The following is an 18422-nucleotide window of genomic DNA, read 5'->3' as shown; positions in this document are numbered from 1 at the left end:
TCACCTTGGGCCTGAGTAGTGGGCAGGCAGTGTCAGCCTGACCGCTAGACTTCTCCAGGGTACGTGTGTGCGTGCTGGCAGGAGTGGCCCCACAGAGGAAGCGGGCATCAGGGGGCAGGCGCTGGCCCGGTGGCTCTGGTCCTCCTCCCACGCTCGCCGGGATAAGCAGTGTGTCCCACTGTCTCCGCTCTGGCCCTGAGCCCTGCAGACCCCTACTCTGCCTGGCAGCCTCTCCCGGCCCCTCTCTGTGCTGAGACCCTCCAGCCGGGAGCCCAAGGCCTTCATGCTCGCTTGGCTATGGCCCCAGGGCCTGCAGCGTTGAAGCCTCACAGCCTGGAGCTGTTTCAAGGCCCTGAACAGCTTCCAGAAAGCTCCATCTTGGTTTTAGTTGGGCTGGGGCGGATTCAGATCTGTTTTTCCGATGGAGCCCTGCCATCTGCATTCTCCAGAAACCTCCCCAGCTCAGCTCCTCTGAAGCGCCCCCTCCCTGCACTGAGTAGTCGCACGTCCCTCCCTCCCTAAGTCTAAGGTCGTGACCGGCCTGGGAGTTGACAGGATGAAACACACTGGGGGGCACCCTCTTCCACCACCATCTTAAATCCAAAGTCTAGAAATTAGTGGTTATTCAAATGAAACTCTAAATGTCCTTCAAATGGGCCGAATAAGGAGCTACTATCAGCACTTTTTTTCAGGAGTCTCCACCAAAATGGTCCCAAAATCTATAGTATAAGCTCTGGTTTGAAAGGAAAAATAATAGGTAGAAGAACATTCTTTCTAAGGAGGAACAGGTTTAAGTGAGGTCAGAGTTGAAACAAGTGTTATACAGAAAGGAGCAGCAGATGATAATCCAGATGCCCATAGCCAGACACCGTCCTCACCTTCGACAGCGGGATGAGAAAGTCCAGTTTGTAGGACAGGATCACCCTGGTGAGCAGCACCACAAACACCACGTACGCGGAGTTCTCGAAGTCCGTCAGCTGAACCTGGACGGCGGCCAGATGTCAGGGGCCCGCTGTGCTCCCACGCACCTCCTGAGCCCCCACCTGGGGCCGGAAGCCTCTGCCCACAGCCTACTCCCAGAAAGCAGTCCTCCTGAGCAGCTGGGCTCGCCTGTGACACACACGCACACATACATAGACACACACACACGCACACGACCTGTGCTGCTGTCTGTGTAACCCGAGCCTCTGGTGCATGTGTGCACACACACAGACACACACACACGCACACGACCTGTGCTGCTGTCTGGGTAACCCGAGCCTCTGGTGCATGTGTGCACACACACAGACACACACACACGCACACGACCTGTGCTGCTGTCTGGGTAACCTGAGCCTCTAGTGCACACACGCATGCACACACACACACGCATGCGTGCACACATACACACATGACCTGTGCTGCTGTCTGGGTAACCCGAGCCTCTGGGGAGGGTACAGGTGGGTGGGTGGCGGTCAGGTGGGAATAGGTTTGACTGAGCTGGTTCCTGCCCGCGGGCTGTGTACCTCCATAGGCCGGAATTCCACTCTCCACCCAATGTCAGAGTTTGGAGGGGGAGGCTTGAATCGCATTGTCTGCCAGTTTGTGGACTGAATATTCTGTAATCAAAAAGCAGAGAATAAAACCAGTTTTCCACATACCCAGGAAGATACTAAGATGATTTCATATTTATCATGTGAAGCAGACTATTTACTGTCTACACCCTTAGACCTACAAAGGAAACTGAACAGCGAGCATTTAACAGAAGTGAGGTGACATGTCAGCAACTCTGAAAGTAGCAGTCATGTTCTTTATTGTTTAAAACATTTGTTGCAGATACCTCAAAGTGGTCGGACTCGTTGGCATCATCCAGGTGGATTTTCTCTTCAAACAGAGTCAGCGGGTCTCTGATGAAGAGATGCGCCACGTGCTGGGCCAGCAGGTGGTCAAGGCCTGCGGAGAGGTCACACCAGGCTCACTCCAGAGCTGCTCTCCATGCCCCGGGGATGGCAGACAGCTCGGGGGGTTGAAGAAAGGCAGCTAGGAGCTTAGGAGATGCTGGGTTGTGCAGGATTCTTGTGCCGCACCGAGTTTATCCTGCAGACCCGAGGGGAGTGTTGGAGTTGTGTTCACCCCTTAAACGATGCCCATGGGGATCTGAGGGACACACCTCCAAAGTCAGTTCTTTTTGCTAAAAGTTAAGCTCTTACAGGTATCTGGGACTTGAAACTTTAGGGCAAACAGCCTCGTAAGAAAAGTTAAGAGACCTCACATTAAAAACAGAAGCCAGATGGGAGTCAGCAAAGGACTTTAAGAGAGTTCTGAAGAACTAAAAGCTTACAGTCAAATCTAGACAAGGGGAATGGAGGCTTACCTTCCTGCAACAGCTGTTCGTATATTTCTTTGTCTTTGGTCAGGTCAATGTCATTGTATTTCTCACCGCACTCAGATAAGTAACTGTCTATTGAATCGTATCGGGACTTACTGATCCTATAGTGGTTGTTCTTTAGTGGCTAAAAATGGAAAAAATACAAATGAATGCCATATAAAGTAATGTGGAAATAAACTAATACCCCAAGTAATTATATTAAAAGGTTATATACTTTATAAATAATTACATAAAACTGTCCAACCTGAACAAGAGATCCTGAAAAATAGCTATTAACCCTGAAAAGTATTAGAATTAAAAAAAAAAATCTTGGAGGCAATTTAATCTGTAGATCTCAGTTAAATATATATACATATATATATTTCTTTCTTTTTTTTTTACACGTGGATTACCATTATTATTAAGACTAGAAAATGCCCATGTTGAGAGCAAAAATATAAACCCACAGTGAATTCTTGCCTGGAAAATCCCAGGCACAGAGGAGCCTAGTGGGCTTATAGAGTCCATGGGGTTGCAAAGAGGTGGACATGACTAAGCCACTAACACTTCCACTTTCATAATGTAAACCAAAACATTTGGTTTAAACCATTAAAAAACCACTTAGAAAGCATGGCCAACAATTTATGGACACTTACAGAAAGACCAGAGCAGCAGTAGCGCAGCCCCGGTCAAGAACATGAGAACTGCCTGGGAGGACGCCTTTACCAGTACGCACATCTGCGTCTCAGTTCTGGACGTTCCTTACTCACTGGGTCTGGGGGTGGGCAGGGCTAGGTAACTATTTTTAAAGAGCTCTATAGGCGGTTCTGATGCACACTCTTGGTTGGAGAGATGCAGGGTCAGAGTTCAACATGCAAATGAGGCACAAACCTACCCTTCTTAGGCAAAACTCACCCTTTATATGGGGCCAAGGAATCTGACAACAGATTGAGCTTTCCCCAGCAGAGAAAGCACCATAGACAAAGCACTCATGTAGTGCCAAAAAGCTTTCTAGTAAAAACAGCCATCAGCACTGACTTCCAAAATAAAGGAAAACTGTTCTACCAATTTTAGAGGGCAAAACAAACACAGATTTCAACAAATGATGGAAATTAACTTGGCACCGCCACCCCCCACCCCCCAAATCACATTTCCCACATTCTCACCCCAAACACACCGTAAAGCCAAAGACAGGCTGATAAGCTGTCAAACCTTCCCGTGTGTGACTAACCCACTCAGGATGGAAATGGTTTAAGGGAGACTTCAACACCGTGAGTGGCGACAAGACCCCCATTTCACCTGCTGGATTCAAAAGGCTAGTAAGGAAAAGCGTTCCCACCTCCAGTCCTCTCTCCTCCCGAGTTCTATCATCTACAGACGCTGAAATCACGCCCCAGCGACAATCAATGTCTGACACATAGCCTCGGTAAAAAGGTGATGCAGCGCTCAAAGCCATCTAGGAACAAACAGAAGTCAGCACCTGCAAGGTCAAAGTGTCACCAACACGCTGAAGAAGGCTCCATGCAGTTACCCCTGGTCTAGAAGCACCAGCTTACGCCACCCCTGTGGGCTCTACCGCATCCACTGCGCCTGCCTGCTCCTGGGGAAGGGCGGCGGGAGTGACTCCAGCCCTGGCCTCTGCTTCCCTGAATCATCCTCTCTAGACGGTGAGGGCAGGCAGAGTGAGAGAAGGAAAACGGCTACGCTTGACCTTGACACTTAACACATAACTGCCTCGCTAGCTAAAGCACTGCTAAACTCTTCAGCTTAGACGCTCATCCACGAGCTCTACGCCTGCATACTAGTTGTGTTAGTTCAGTTCTAAATGAAGTCTTAACTGGACTTAAATAGCACATAGTCAGCAAATTTTGCACATGCAGTTTTTATCTGATACAAAAGACTAGTTAAAATTAGGTGTGATTTCTACTTACGACAATTGGGCAGATGGTGGCCAACTGATCATAAAGGTATCTGGCCTCAGATATGCTGCAGGCTTGGAAAGTCACCTGTTTAAGAATCACAGATTATTAAAGAATAAACCAAAATCATCACCATCCTCCCCAAGGAGCCAGTCCAAGAAGGAAGCTCATTGCTCATGGCATGTGAGGTCATTCCACTGATCCCATCACTGAAGCCAGTTTTAAAAGCTGTCGCGGATGAACTTGTCTAGAATACGGCTTTAATCATGTTTGCATGAGATATAAATAACCATGTTCTAATGTTAAGTACGATTAAGAAGTCAGGAAAGAAAACTAGGACCTACACTAACAGTGAAGTTCAGCCAGGCACTTCTCTTCTATGGCGGGCCATCCGTGTGCGGTTGGCTGCGGGCTTGTATAAATTTTGGTACAAAAGGAGAATCCGGAGATGTGAATAATGGGCTTCAAAGCTCCCCACAGTGGCACAATGGGGAATAGCTTGGAAGGGGGCAGGACTGTAGAGAAGGCAGGAAGAAAAGGCAGTTTAAAACACTTCGACCGCCCAGGAAGAGCTGCAGGCTGGCAGAGAAGGCACAAAGAGCCACAGCGGGCCTGGAGACCGGCGGGCACAGACCAGAGAGAGGAGACCTGGGTCTGGGCCCGGGCGATCCCTGGGCAGGTGGGGAGCTGCAGCGCCAGGACACGACGGGCTTACTGAGCCACGGGAGAGACCAAGGGGCCCCGGGAGCATGCCTTCTTCTCAAGTTTTGACTGGAGTCTCTTAGATGGTCTAGTACACACTGTATTTACAGGCAAATTCTGGAAAAGTCAGCCCTAGAAAAATATGCTTAAGAAAACTGGCAGCTGGAATTCAATAACCAAGTGACAACAGCGAAACAGCTTACAGCTTAGTTATTTTAAGCACGTTTAAGAGCTAGCTTCCTTACCCCAGGACCGAGAGAGCCACAGCCAAACCAAACAGGACATCACTGCCATAACGATGGCAAAGGAAAGAACAATTCTTAACACCTTAAAGAGGTATGAATGTATGAATGCTTTTGGCTTCTGGTATCCTTTCAAAATATCATATAAAGAAGAGAAGCAATTTCTCCTCAGGAAAATGAGGAGAGGGAAAAAAAGAAGAAAAATTGATTTTAGAAAACTAAATACCTAAAATTTGTCTAGTACCCAGTGTTGAAATCATAGAATTTTCTTGCGGGTGGCGGGGAAGAAGGGAGCCTATCATAACATGCATGAACTTAATGATTCCTGAAAAGTCCCCCAGGAGTCAAGAATTTGAATATAGTTAAAATATTTCTTGTTCTGTACAGTAAGTTGCTCAAAAGCCTTAAAACAATACTTTGAAATCATTTTGTCCGGCTTTCTTGTAATGGGTAGTTTCTAGGGTTCCACTTAAGAGATAACAGAGAGACTTCCATGGGGATTGGTGGAAACTGTCTCCTTTTCCACTTAGGCACATTAGCTGGGCTAAAGACTTTTAGGAGTAGTATTGAAAGTGGGGTGGCTGGACACGCCATTGAGAAAAAGAAAACAACCTTAAACCCACGACAAAGCTTAAATTGGATGGAAAACTATCTACAAGCAATAAAAATGTAAACTACCTACCACTGGGACATATTTGTTTGCATAAACACTGTATCAAGGGAAAGAAAGAATGATCCCTTTGGAATGGGGCGACAGTGCAGTCTTCGGCAAAACACGTTGGTTTAACAGTAAACCAACGAAGAAAGGCAACTGGCACTCCAATAGCACTGCCACAGGTTTAAAGCCACGCACTGTTAAGTTCCGGAGTTTAACGGCTCTCTTCAGAAATATTTGTAATTAAGATAGTTAAACAGATATGCAGTTAAAAGTCAAAAGGTTTCCTTTTTTATGCAGTGTGCCCGGCTGGAAGCAAACTCATGGCCTAGGTTTGTTTGGCAGACACGGTTTATACCACTTACATCAGTAAGTTGGGGAAAGCGGGGGGAATGGGATCCTTGGCCACGGTTAAACACACTTAGCATGGATACATCTGACTCTCACATTCAACTCTGATTGTACATCGTTGTAAAAACGAACACATACGAGATCCAAGTGCAGGAAAGCATGCCTCTGTGTGAAGCTGCCTGAGACGGTGGGACACAGGGTCACCAGCCGTGTGTGCAGGGCAGTGCCACCCCAAATGGGGCCAGGCTTTCCGGTGCTCCAGCCAGCCAAGTAATTGGAACTGGAAAAAATCTCCTTAAATAATGAGCCTCTCCTTTTTCTTAGAGAGTTTCAGTTTGAAACATCTAGCTTTGTGCCACTCCTACTTCTGTTCTAACATTTTATTTTTAAAAATGTTGTTTACTTGTTTTTGGCTGCTCTGGGCCTGTGCTGCTGTACGTGGGCTTTTCACTGCAGTGGCTTCTCGTGTTGAGGAGCACAGACTCGAGGTGCACAGGCTCAGCTGCCCTGAGGCGTGCGGACTAGGATTGAACCTGTGTCCCCGTGTTGGCAGGCGAATTCTTAACCTGGTCTCGAGCCTTAAGGCGGTCTTTTCCTGGACCACCAGGAAGGTCCCAACATGATTTTAAACAAACTAAAGACTGAAACCAGTACTGCTGTTAATGAAAACAACAAAAGAATATGAGCTGAGTCAGACTTAGAATGGGCCTTAATATAAACTCTTCTTTCAACTGATGAGAAAACTGAGGCCAGAAGAAGGGAAAGGAGTTAGTCAAGCTCTTGAGAGATGACAGCTGAAGCCTGGATGCAGGCGCGCCGGCAGCCAGAGGTGTACCCCCGCAGATCTCCTACAGGATGGGGAAGCATTGCTGCCATAGGCACCAGCAATCAGATTAGACCCGGGGGCAGTTTTAATCACATTATTAAAAGAGAGGCTATTCTGTGTCCTGTGAAACAGCAGGGGCAAGGCAAACCGGGGCTGTTAAATATTTATTCTTTTTATACCACTATACAGCCTTACAGGAAGATAGAAGTTTAAAATCCAAACAATCCTTCCCTTGGACCACAAACTCACCGGGGTGCACCCAGGGTTCATTTTCAGAAACTAAGATTTGAATAGTGTTTACAATCTCTCCCTGGTGGCTCAGAGGTTAAAGCGTCTGCCTGCAATGCAGGAGACCTGGGTTCGATCCCTGGGTTGGGAAGATCCCCTGGAGAAGGAAATGGCAACCCACTCCAGTATTCTTGCCTGGAGAATCCCATGGATGGAGGAGCCTGGTGGGCTACAGTAAGAGTCGGACAGGACTGAGCGACCTCACTTCTACAATCTCAAAGCTAAACTATCACTAGATGGCAGCAAAAATTAGGCACAGAAATAGCTGCGACAGTGACCCTGGAACATTCCGCACTTTAAGTTCACAAACTGTGTCTTTCAGTGAACTGAAGATGCTGCAGGTTCTGCCCAGAGACGCCCTCCGATGAGCGTACTGACGTAACTGCAGTGGTTTTCAGGAAGATGTTACTAGTTACGGTAATATTTCAAACTGATGAAAATTTTAAAAACGAAATGCGCATCTCAAGAAAAGAAAGTGATAAAGAGAAGTGGAGGCGGAAGCGCGCCTCTCTGGGGCTGTGCACGGTACCTGCAGGCAGCAGTTGCCCATCCCGAAGCCCATGGCGTCCATGTAAATGTGGTCGGGCTTAGAGGCCTTCGCGGCCTCCTCGTCCTCAGGAAAAGTCTCTATAAATGGAGCTGGGGTGTTCTTGTCCTTAAAGACTGCAGTAATAAAAACAGAGAACGAGGAGAGAGCAGGGAGTGAGAGACAGTCAGCACCAACGCAGGGCAGCGGCCGCCCCTCCCGCCCGCGGACTCACTGGGCACGTTGATGACCACTTTCTCGCCCCTCCGGTGCCGGATGTTCCTGGTGAGCGTGCTGAAACAGACAACAAACGTCCTGAGCGGGCCACCCAAAAACCCTCATGCAGAAGAATAATTTGACAACACAGCGCTGCGCGGGACGGCCCCTCCCTCAGACAAGTCCCCTAAGGCAGCCCTACAGGAAAGTCACATGCACCGAGGCTGAGGGATTTCCTGCAGCCTTGCCCGCGGGCCCCTGCCTGAGAACATCACCCTCTCTCCTGTCCAAGCCCCCATCCCCGGCTCTGGGGGACTCACCAAACCAAGCTCGGGTGTTCAAGGTCTGCCCTGGTCTGGCCTCACGCTGCGTTTCTAAGATTTCCCACGTCAAGTCCAAAACCTGCGCCAAGCTGAGGTCCTCACGCTCCCTGTGCCTCATGGGACCCCGGTCCCTCATCACTGCCCCCATCCAACCCGCACCGTAACACCATCTTACGGCCCACCACCTGATCCAGGAGCCCCCAGGCACGCTGTGAGTGCCGAACATGTGGCCAGTCCTAAAAAAGATATCCTCTGAGGGAAACACAGCAGAGTTTTAAGACTTGGTTTAGACATAAACTTACTAGTAATTTAAAAATACTGATTGCAAGTTGGATGTGTGTGTGTCATTAGTCACTCAACCGTGTCCAACTCTCTGCGACCCCATGGACATAAGCCCGCCAGGCTCCTCTGTCCATGGGATTCTCCAGGCAAGAATGCTGGAGTGGGTTGCCATGCCCTCCTCCAGGGGACCTTCCGGACACAGAGTCAAGCCAAGGTCTCCTGCCTTACAGGCAGAGTCCTTATCGTCTGAGCCACCAGGGAAGCCCTCGAGTTGGATATAGCTTTAAATGTAATTAACTTTTCTTTTAAACATTTTTAACGTGGCTACTAAATTACTATTAAAATGACATGTGTGGCTCGCATTATGGTTTTACCAGGGAGGGCTGCTGTCCACCCAGCATAATGCCACCGCTCTCGGGAGGCCTGCCTTTGAGCCCCTCGGTCAGAAGCACCCTCCTCTGTCGGGTGTTGCTGTCTTTGGACATAATCTACCTTTTCTTGCAGCTGACCATCTCCTCCTTGGCACACTCTACCCCTAATGTTGGAAACTAAGCTTCCATGTCTTCCTCTTCCCCAAAGACTCCGCACGCAGCAGGTGTGCAGACATGTTACAGAAATGAACACTGAGCTGTCACAGGTCCCTAACTCTAGGTCAGGAGCCCGGGTTCAGGATGACAGGGGAGATTCAAAGGTATAAGCTGAGATCAGACCGGTGTGGGCCCTAAAGCAACCTGAAACCCTGGAATTAAAACTACAGAGCAGAAGGTAGTGCGGGCCTATTATACACACAGGCATTGGACATATTTTACCTTATAGTCAAGGTACACGAGCAGGGTGAGGAGATCACAGACACTGGAGGTAAAAGATAAAAATAACGACAAGAAAGCTTCTCCAAACAGGGACTGAAATGACCTGGGATTGAAATGAATTTGCAGCTAAGTGAACAATTTAAGATGACTTGGAGAACGGGCAGATCCAGCCTGGAAAGAAGCGGCAAGGGCCCGTGCAGTCGCGGGAGTGGAGGGTGTGAGCCAGTGCAGCTGCGTGTCTGCTGGCTTCTGTGGAGTTCAGGAAGTGCACAGGAGGGTCCCGGGGGACACCGCACCCCCAGGGCAGGGACTCGGCACTGAATCACGGGCACTCACCTGAAGCGTGGGTGCTTGTTGATGGCTTCATCGGGGAAGAAGAGGGACTTGGAAGCTCCTCCTTCCACCGGGTTGGGTTTGCACTCGGGCAGCGTGAACCCAGGGCAGCCTAATCTACAACAAATTGAAAAACTAAAGAGATAGAATGTGTCTCCAAGGATTAACTCGCAGATGCAACGTTGCCTTTTTCAGGGGGGGTCCAGGTGTTCTGCCAACCCTGGGCCCCTTGCAACTAGCCTGTTGCAACCTGTCTTGGTCACCAAGCTCTTCTCTTGTGATCACAGCCTTGGGCTGATTTTATCAGAAGCCTCTGTCCACCCAGGGTCTGCAGGGCACAGGCCCAGCCGCCTCAGCTGTTTCCTCCAGGAACTTCTGTCTGAGGCATGCTCCTGTACCGGCTGTCAGCCTTGCACACCCTCACTTCCTGGCAGCGTGGGTGCCCTGGGAAGGGCCTCCTGTTTCCTGCCTCTGCCCAGCACCTCCCAAATCCCTCCAGATCAGGCAGGTCCCTCAAGGGTGACCCCATTCACCCCCTGGAGGCTGAAATCCAACCCTATTATCTCACTTAAGAAGCGCTTTAATTCCAACACAGAAACAAAGCTCCATATTCATCCCTAAACGTAAAGCTCAAATTCCACATCATGGGCAGTGTCGCCACCAGCTCTCCTAAGTTTAAGGTCATTGCTGAGTGTGCTAGAGGCGGGCATGGGACCCACAGAGCAGTGCCAGCAGAGGAAGAGCTGCCACTGGGGGATGGGCGCAGGTCCAGGGTGGGGAATTTCTGCCCTACGAGCCAAAACTAGCTGGTGCCTTCTTTATTTTCAGCCTCACCTTTAATAAAACGGGCAGCCCGCAACCACCCTGTGAAGAACAGTGAACTTGCCCATCATATCTGGAACAGTCCCAGGTGTGATGCAGTCTCCGGAGAGTTCCTGCAGTAGCCTGAGTTATTCACCACGAGCCTGAAGCCTCAGGAGAAGTCCTCGCAGAGAGGGACAGACTGAGACCTGGGGACTCTCCGCTGGCCAGGATGGGGCCCGAACAGGGAGGTAAGCGCCGGTGCACTGGGTGGGAAGTGGGCGGCCGGGACTCAGACCTGCATGCCCGGCTGGGCCTTCCCTCTAGATGACCATCCGACCGCGCCTCCAGGGGTGGGGACGCCCTACACCAGCCCTACGGGGCGAGCACCCGCAGGCGGAGCACAGCCAAGAGACCCAGGAACTGAACTTCCGGCTGCGTCAGCCTGCGTAACTGACGTGTAAACAGTCAGGTGACCACTGGGCCACCCGACAGGTGCGCCCGTTTATGAAGAGAATTCCCCTGTTTACGCTGAAAAAACCCCAGGCTTCTTCTCCCTCTTGATCCCCCAATAAAACTTTCCTTATCGTTTAACTGTGCATTTAAGATGAGGCTTTTACAAACCAATAATTATTACTCTTGTTTTGCTTACAAATCCAAAAATACCCTCCCATCATAAAAGATAAACTTTAAAAAAAAAATTAGATTTTTAGAATAAAACGTATTCCTTGCTCAACTTTCCTCCCTTCATAATGTGAGAAAAAGATACTGCCCTAAAATATTTGATGAGGTGCTTCAATAAGGCCTCGATTATTCGATGTGACCATGGAGATTTTAAAAAAGAAAATTACCCTTTAAGTGTCCTAAGACTGGTGGTGTGACTTCTGAATGCCTGTGTTCACAGTGGACATTTATCAAGAAAAGAAAAAATGGTATAAAAATAGTTCAGCGTGTTCCAGGCTTTGGATACCAATTCTCAGAGCGCTTCTGAACTTGGGGAGGTAAGCATACTTCCCCATGACCTGAGAGATCTCTCGCAGAGATAACCGGATTTACGATTTGGTAGAACTGCATTCTTGTGTAGAGGTCCTACACAAAACCATGTGATATTTATGTACCTCATTCTAAGCCAAGGACAGAATCCCACTGACTTTATATTCACTTTAGTGAACTTTTAGCCACAACTGGATTTTAGGAGAAATCCTAAATTGTTTCAGTGTGATCCAAACATGACCCGACGGCTCCCACGTTCTTCGTGTGTATCGCCTATTCCAGGAGCACTGAGGCCGATCCCCTGCTCTGATCTGGGGGGCAACGCCTGCCCTTCCTTATACAATGCTCCCTCCCCTTGGCCTGGGGAGTGTGTGGCCCTCGGGTCCTTCCACAGTCCCCCAGCCCCAGCCCCACCACAACCACCGGAGGCAAGCATGTGACTCGGCCTGCGGCTCTGACGTTGCAGATGCTCTCAGATGCAGCGTGATGAGGATAAACTGTCCACAGTATGAGAGCTGTGGGGTCGGGTGCTAGGTTGTGATCTGCTCTCTGGACACCAGATGCTCTGAAACGCCAGCTGCGCGCGTTGACACAGGGACTAACCTGGGAAAGGAAGTGATCGTGCAGAGGGCCTGGTGTTCCCCCAGGAGAGAGGTGGCCTCTCTGCGCCGTTTCCTCATGTTGTCCTCAACCGTGTTGAACTCAGACATGGTCCCGCCATACGGCTGCCCGGGAGTCCCCTCGATCATGTAGCTCCCGTATTCTGGTCTCCAAAGGGTCGGATGGCTGCAAAGGAGAAAAGGTTTCGGGCCCCTCTTATTCTTCCGTTGCAGTCTGCTCCCTTTTCAGTTTTGAAAAAGCAGCTTCCAAAAATTTAGAGACCACTGGGTATACAAGAAGCCAAGAATGCTTTACGGTTCCCAGAGCCTGTTAATCTTCCATAGCTCTTTAACTGTGTAAGGGTTACAAGTGCTGGGTCCAAAATATTTATAAATAACTGAGCTGCACGCAGGGCATGCACTGTCCAAGACAAACAAGCCTGTCCACTCTGAGGGGAAGGGTGTGAGGGCTTGAAGGCTCCTTCAGTTTAACGCTGGGCTCCAAAAGCAAACCTAGCCTCCCAAAATTTAGTGGGCAGAAAAATGAACATGCCCCCTTCACCTCTGTCTACTGAAATAAAGAAATATTTTTTAAAAAACATCTTTCGAGCCAAACAAAATCCATCTGCAAGTTTTCTCTGGCACCGTGGTTTGCGATCTTGGGAACATGTAGCCAATTTTTTTAAAAAAAATATTTAAATAGTAAACAGACTTTATGTGGCATTTACTCTTCCAAGCGCTCACTAATGTATTTAAGAGTGTTAGCACCCTAAGAGGCACCCCTGATTTTCAGAAGAGGAAACTGAGGCACAGAGAAGCTAAGCCCCTCACCTAAGGGTGTGCAGCTATTAAGTAGAGGGATTACGATTTGAAGTCAGGCAACCGGGAACCAGAGCCTGAGCCCTAAACTGCTGGGATCCCTGGTCTCCTGTACGTGGGAGGAAAGATGTCACTCCGGTGGTCCTAACAGTTTCAGAAACTCGAAAACAAGCCCCCAGTCCATCAGCTTACTTTGGGTTCGTCCTTTCCCCCTTTTCTTGCAGAGTTTCAAGAAGTTCCTCTCCAGACAGGACCAGTTGGGCTTTTTTCTTTTCATGATCGAAAGACACCAACATGTACTCCACCTATTGAGAATAAAGGAGAGATAGATGAACATTCCTCCATCCAGACTTGAGCTTGATGCGACCTTCAGGAGAGAGAGAGAAGCAGGGAGGTTGGGAAGGGTCACAGGGAGTTGAGGAGTCACCCTGGCTTACACGACGGCGCTTTGGGAGCCGGCACTTGTATGATGCGAAACCTGGAGAGAGTGGCCAACAGCGGTCTGGAAGGAGGGCCAGAGCTCTCACTCGAGTCTGTCTTCTCCTGTTTTATGTAGTCCCTTCTAGAAAGGTCAACACGCCCACTCGAACAAACGGTACTTCGAGAGAGAAGTTTCGAAAATAAGATTCTGTAAATCGTGGCTCCAAGAAGCAGTCACATTTTACAGTGTATTCCCTCAGTGGGCTTACTGTAAATTTATGAAAGGGGTTACCTGGGCACACTTACTCATCAAGGTGGATGACCCTTCCTCACTGGTAGGTTACTTAATCATCCCACTATAAGCCCTGCTGCTGCTGAGTCACTTCAGTCGTAGTGGACCATTAAATCGTAATCAAACACATCGACATGGAGGTGTTAGCGTAAAAGTTTTGGCAATTTCTTTTTTAAAAATACACATTTCTTCATTGCTTTTACTTTTTAATACTGATTAGTTATTTGGCCGCACCAGGTCTGAGCTGCGGCAGGCGGGATCTTTGGTTGCTGCATGAGGACGTCTAGCTAGGGCGTGTGGGATCTAGTTCCCTGAGCAGGGATCGAACCCTGGCTCCCTGCTTGGGAGCACGGAGTCTTTGCCACTGGACTGCCAGGGAAGACGCTTTTCAAGAGTAAACTGAGGCCACTTCCCCACTCTGAACTGACACAGAATTTATAATTCAAGGTGTGCTAGTCCATTCATAACATCACCTGGTGGAATTCTGATAAAAATCAAGAGTGAAATACCAAAGGAAGACTTTTCTGGGCTGAGTATAAATAGAACCTGCTTTTGTTTTCCCTGAAATTGTGTGCTGTAAGTCATGAGAGCTGGTATTGATCATGAAGGTCGTGAACCACTATTTATGGTTAAAATAAGACACACATCATCCATATGTAAGTGAAAAGATTGGAGCTGGATCGTTCAGGGAAACATGTGAGAGCACCCTTTGCACAAGGCCCCAGACCTGTGCCACAAGGCAGCCGGCTCTCCAGAATTACTTTGTCTGGCTTATCATAAAAGAGGCAAGCAGCGATGCACCCATTATCTGCCTTATCCACCTGACATTCCGCATGTAAATCCAGATCCCGGTCTTCAAAACAAACCAAAGCTGGGAAGCCCAGCAGCAGGGCTGGAGCAGGGGGTAGGGGTGGGCTGTTCCCCGTGGAGAGGGGCTCTGGCCTGTGCCTAATTCACATGGACCCGCCTCCCAGCCTTGAAAGGTGCCTGAGTCAGACATCCCTATCAGAGAAATGGTGCCTTTCAAGAGACTGTTTGGCCCTTCAGCTAAAAAATGCAAAAGGGAAAAAATGTTAGTAACCATAGGGAAACAGCTTGCCAGGCTTAAATGACAACAAAAAATAAACTTTTAACTTTTATTAGTTGCTGTTATGGACTGAAGGTTAGTGTCCCGCACCCCCAACCATATGTTGAAGCCCTTCACCCTCAATGTGACAGAATTTAGAAGTGAGGCCTTGTGGGGGTGGGGGTGTACCTAGGTCAGGAGAGTGGGGCCCTCTGATGGGACTTGTGACCCTCTGATGAGGAAGACGAGTTCTCTCCCCCATGCAAGGACAAAGCGAGAAGCCAGCCGACTGCAAGCCAGGAAGAGAGACCTCACCCAGAACCAAAACTATCAGCATTTTTGACCTTGGACTGTCTGACCTCCAGAACTGCGAGAAATCAATGTCTGTTGCTTAAGCCACCCAGTCTGTGATACGTTACAGCAGCCTGAATGGATCAAGACAGCTGTCTTATTGAGGAGTTCAAGTCCCTACTCTTGCTTCTCTATTACGAATTTTTTAGTTAAAAAAAAATGAGTAAGATGGCTTGATTAATGTACATGAATCAGAAACGTGAGATGTGCACCTGTACAATCACTCAATGTTCAAACGCCGGGAAGCTGCAGGCTGCAGAATCTGGAATTGCTCCCAACATTACAAGTTTTCAGGTAACACCTACAGATTCAGGACTCCTGAAAAGCTAAAACCTGATGGAACAGGAAACTTTGTTAGGTCTCAGGGGGGATATATGAAACTATCCTAAGTATGAGAAACAACTTTACCTTTAAACAAGCATAATGAGAAGGGGTCTGCTAGGAACCTCTGGATCCTCATCTGACTCACCAAGTACTGTAGGCACAATCACCCACTTCGCAGATGGACAAAGAGGCTGAGCGGACCGCCCAGGGCAGCGAGTGTCAGCAGCGATCTGAACCCCAGCCTGCCTGGTCTCAAGGCCCAGCACAACTTGCTGCCAGGACCACGGAGGGTTTCAATCTTGGATAAGGATAGGGATAAGCTTTCTAAAAGAACTGTTGTAAGCTGTGAGGCAGGGAAAGGTTCTAATACTGGCTGCAGATCTCTCAGACTGGATTATACGTCCACTTTATGAAGTAGGCCTGATGTTACATCACAGAAGCGGAGCTCACACAGTTCCAGGTACAGATTTAAATTGATGGGTTGGCTTGCCTCTTTAGGCCCAGCTCAGATTGCTGTTGCTCTGTGCTGCATTCTAAGCCCTCCACCCCTGCCCCCACCGGCCCCAGGTAGAAGGAATCCTCCTCCTTCGATCACTGGTTCCAACACATCTGTCTTGTACCATCTGTTGGGGTGAAGTTATCTTCTTAACGAGATAACATGCTTCTTCCGGAAACAGAGATGAAGAGATACTCCCCTGCTGACTGGGTTCCCAGTCTGTCTATTTATCAAAATGAGCAAGAACTTTGGTATCAATTTATACAACCTATACTGCAATTACTTTTGTTAGTTTCCTGGTTTTGAAATCATTGAAATCCTGTTTTCAGATCACGCTTGGCCCAGAAGTTTAAAGCTTGGGTAGGGCAAGAGAACAGAAAGCTCAAACTCAGTTTGAGTTTTAAATATCAGCCAAATGGGTGACATTTAAAATGCTAACAAACCAAACCCTCCTTAATTAAAAAATAATCACCCATGATCTCATTAAGCAAGGGAAAGAGACAAACAGAATATTTACAAGAGGAAGAGAAACTTTTGGATAAAATTTACTTATTTTGGGGATAAAATCTAAGTTCAGTTAGAAGGCCTAGAATTCCCTGAACATTTTATAAACTCAAATTTAAGGCTTTCTGAATTATCCCCTACAACCTCCCCCATTTTTCTGCACTGGGGCTCAAAAGGCTTCTTTAGACTCTCAGCTTTTTGTTAACTTACTTACCCCTTCCTCCACCCCAATACATTTACGTTTATGTTCAATTCTAGTTCATACAAGCCCTCAAATAAACAACTCATTCTTTAGGCGCCAAGCTAGAACCATAAGGGAGTTTGGCTCAGTTAACAAAAAGTGACACGTTAGAAGAGCACTTTCCCAATATAAAATACCTGAAGTCACAGGGAGTTACTTATTTCTGGATTTTTGTCCCCATCCTAAACTTCCTGTTTACATACAAAGGGTGAGAGGAAAAGATAAAATCTAAGGGAAAACAAAAAAGGATGTCGAGGCCCTCCTGAACACAACACGATTCCAAGGACTGGCCTCAGCCTCCTATCTTCAAATAGCGTCTATGCTGGCGTGGCGCACGTCTCTCTACCGGCACGCTCACAACACGGCTCTAGAAGCAGACACCCGAGGAGCATTATAAGTGGGTACAGAGTGACTAATTCAAATTTGCATGATTAGCATATCATTTGGAAGGAGCAAAAATAGCCATCTGTTCTCCGAACAGACTACAACTCCCTGCAAATCATTTCAGGCACTACTATTTGGTGCCCATCAGTGGTCTCTTTAAATGTAAGAACAGGCCCAACAGAAACGCCCAATTAGTTTCTGAGACACTCTACTTAAAACGTGCACTACTTTTTCTACAAATAAAATTAAAATCCTTTAAATTTCTGCTGCTAAAAGACTAAATGCTATCCCACTAGGATAAAAGTCACTAATATTTCTGAGCTGCTGAATCAAAGACAAAGGCACATTCAAAAGACTGTTACGTGGTTTACTAATGACAGAGGGTTGCTAGGAAGGACCTGGACACGGTAGCCTTCCAGCCATTCAGTGCAGGTCTGCACAAGTGGGAGGTGCTGGTGTGTTCACCTGAAATCAGGCTAATAAAAATAAAGAACTTTAACTGAGGGTGATGTAAGTCAATGCTGAACACAGACAGTGAAATACTTGTGGCATTAAAGCTCAAGTTAACAGTACTGTTAACGTAATATTAAAATGCTGACATTTTTTAGAATTCAAGTCATTAAATGGCACTAACTAGTTTAAAATTAAAATGTTCTTTTGTTTTTTTTCCAAAGGCATTTTGGGTTTCAGGAAGCTCAGAATTTGAGGAAAGCCTAGACATTTCATAAAATATTAAGTTTTAAATTTCTGCTTCCCAGAGATAAAAACAGTGCTTGATTCGGAATCTAGATCTATAAGACTCAGAATCAGCCATAGGCAATTCTCTATTTAGGGAGACAGTACTTTGAGAAAGTTCCTCTGTCAATTTCTGTGTACATTACAGAAAAGGAATGTTCAAATCTCTGAAACAAAGTTATACAAAGGTCCCTGGGCCACCTCTCTAAGTATCTAACTGATCATGTGCCTGACTTCTCAAAAGAGAGAACCCATCACCATGTCCTTGAGGACAATGAGGTCCTAAGTGCTTCCCAGGCACTGCCAGGAGGACTCCACCACTACACACCTGTGCCCAGGAGCTGAGGTCAGGCCAAGGAGGACAGGGTGCGGGGAACTTGGCCCAGGAGTGGGCTGCAGCCGCCTCACTGAATTCACAATTCAGGATTTAGGGCCAGCTCCTCCTGTTCTCCTGCCCAGGCAGGGAGTACTCTTGACTCCTACTGGAACCACCTGCTGTTTCTAAGAAACCTGGTTTTCTCCTTACACTGATCTCCTGAACAAGCCCGAAGCCGTCCTGTGATCCGGCTCTAAGTGGC

General features: G+C 47.9%; 1 protein-coding gene across 2 annotated transcripts in view; it reads right to left on the bottom strand.

Annotated features, from left to right (window-relative positions):
• The window catches only part of GCLC (glutamate-cysteine ligase catalytic subunit), a 44431-nt gene that overhangs the window by 6726 nt on the left and 19283 nt on the right, over positions 1 to 18422 (bottom strand). For both annotated transcript variants that reach the window (XM_055406143.2, XM_055406144.2), the window contains exons 2-12: positions 13224 to 13336; positions 12217 to 12399; positions 9823 to 9936; positions 8092 to 8150; positions 7860 to 7993; positions 4279 to 4353; positions 3687 to 3803; positions 2354 to 2492; positions 1820 to 1932; positions 1506 to 1598; positions 879 to 983 (exon numbers count right to left, since the gene is read on the bottom strand). In XM_055406143.2, coding sequence (XP_055262118.1) covers positions 879 to 983; positions 1506 to 1598; positions 1820 to 1932; positions 2354 to 2492; positions 3687 to 3803; positions 4279 to 4353; positions 7860 to 7993; positions 8092 to 8150; positions 9823 to 9936; positions 12217 to 12399; positions 13224 to 13336 — 1245 coding nt within the window. The remainder of the gene's footprint in view (positions 1 to 878; positions 984 to 1505; positions 1599 to 1819; positions 1933 to 2353; positions 2493 to 3686; positions 3804 to 4278; positions 4354 to 7859; positions 7994 to 8091; positions 8151 to 9822; positions 9937 to 12216; positions 12400 to 13223; positions 13337 to 18422) is intronic.

The sequence above is a fragment of the Moschus berezovskii genome, chromosome 23, assembly GCF_049115385.1.
Source record: "Moschus berezovskii isolate FMDL1 chromosome 23, NW_MosBer_1.0, whole genome shotgun sequence".
Lineage (NCBI taxonomy): Eukaryota > Metazoa > Chordata > Mammalia > Artiodactyla > Moschidae > Moschus > Moschus berezovskii.
Note: the sequence above shows the minus strand (reverse complement) of the source record. Positions and strands in the feature narration are given on the sequence as shown.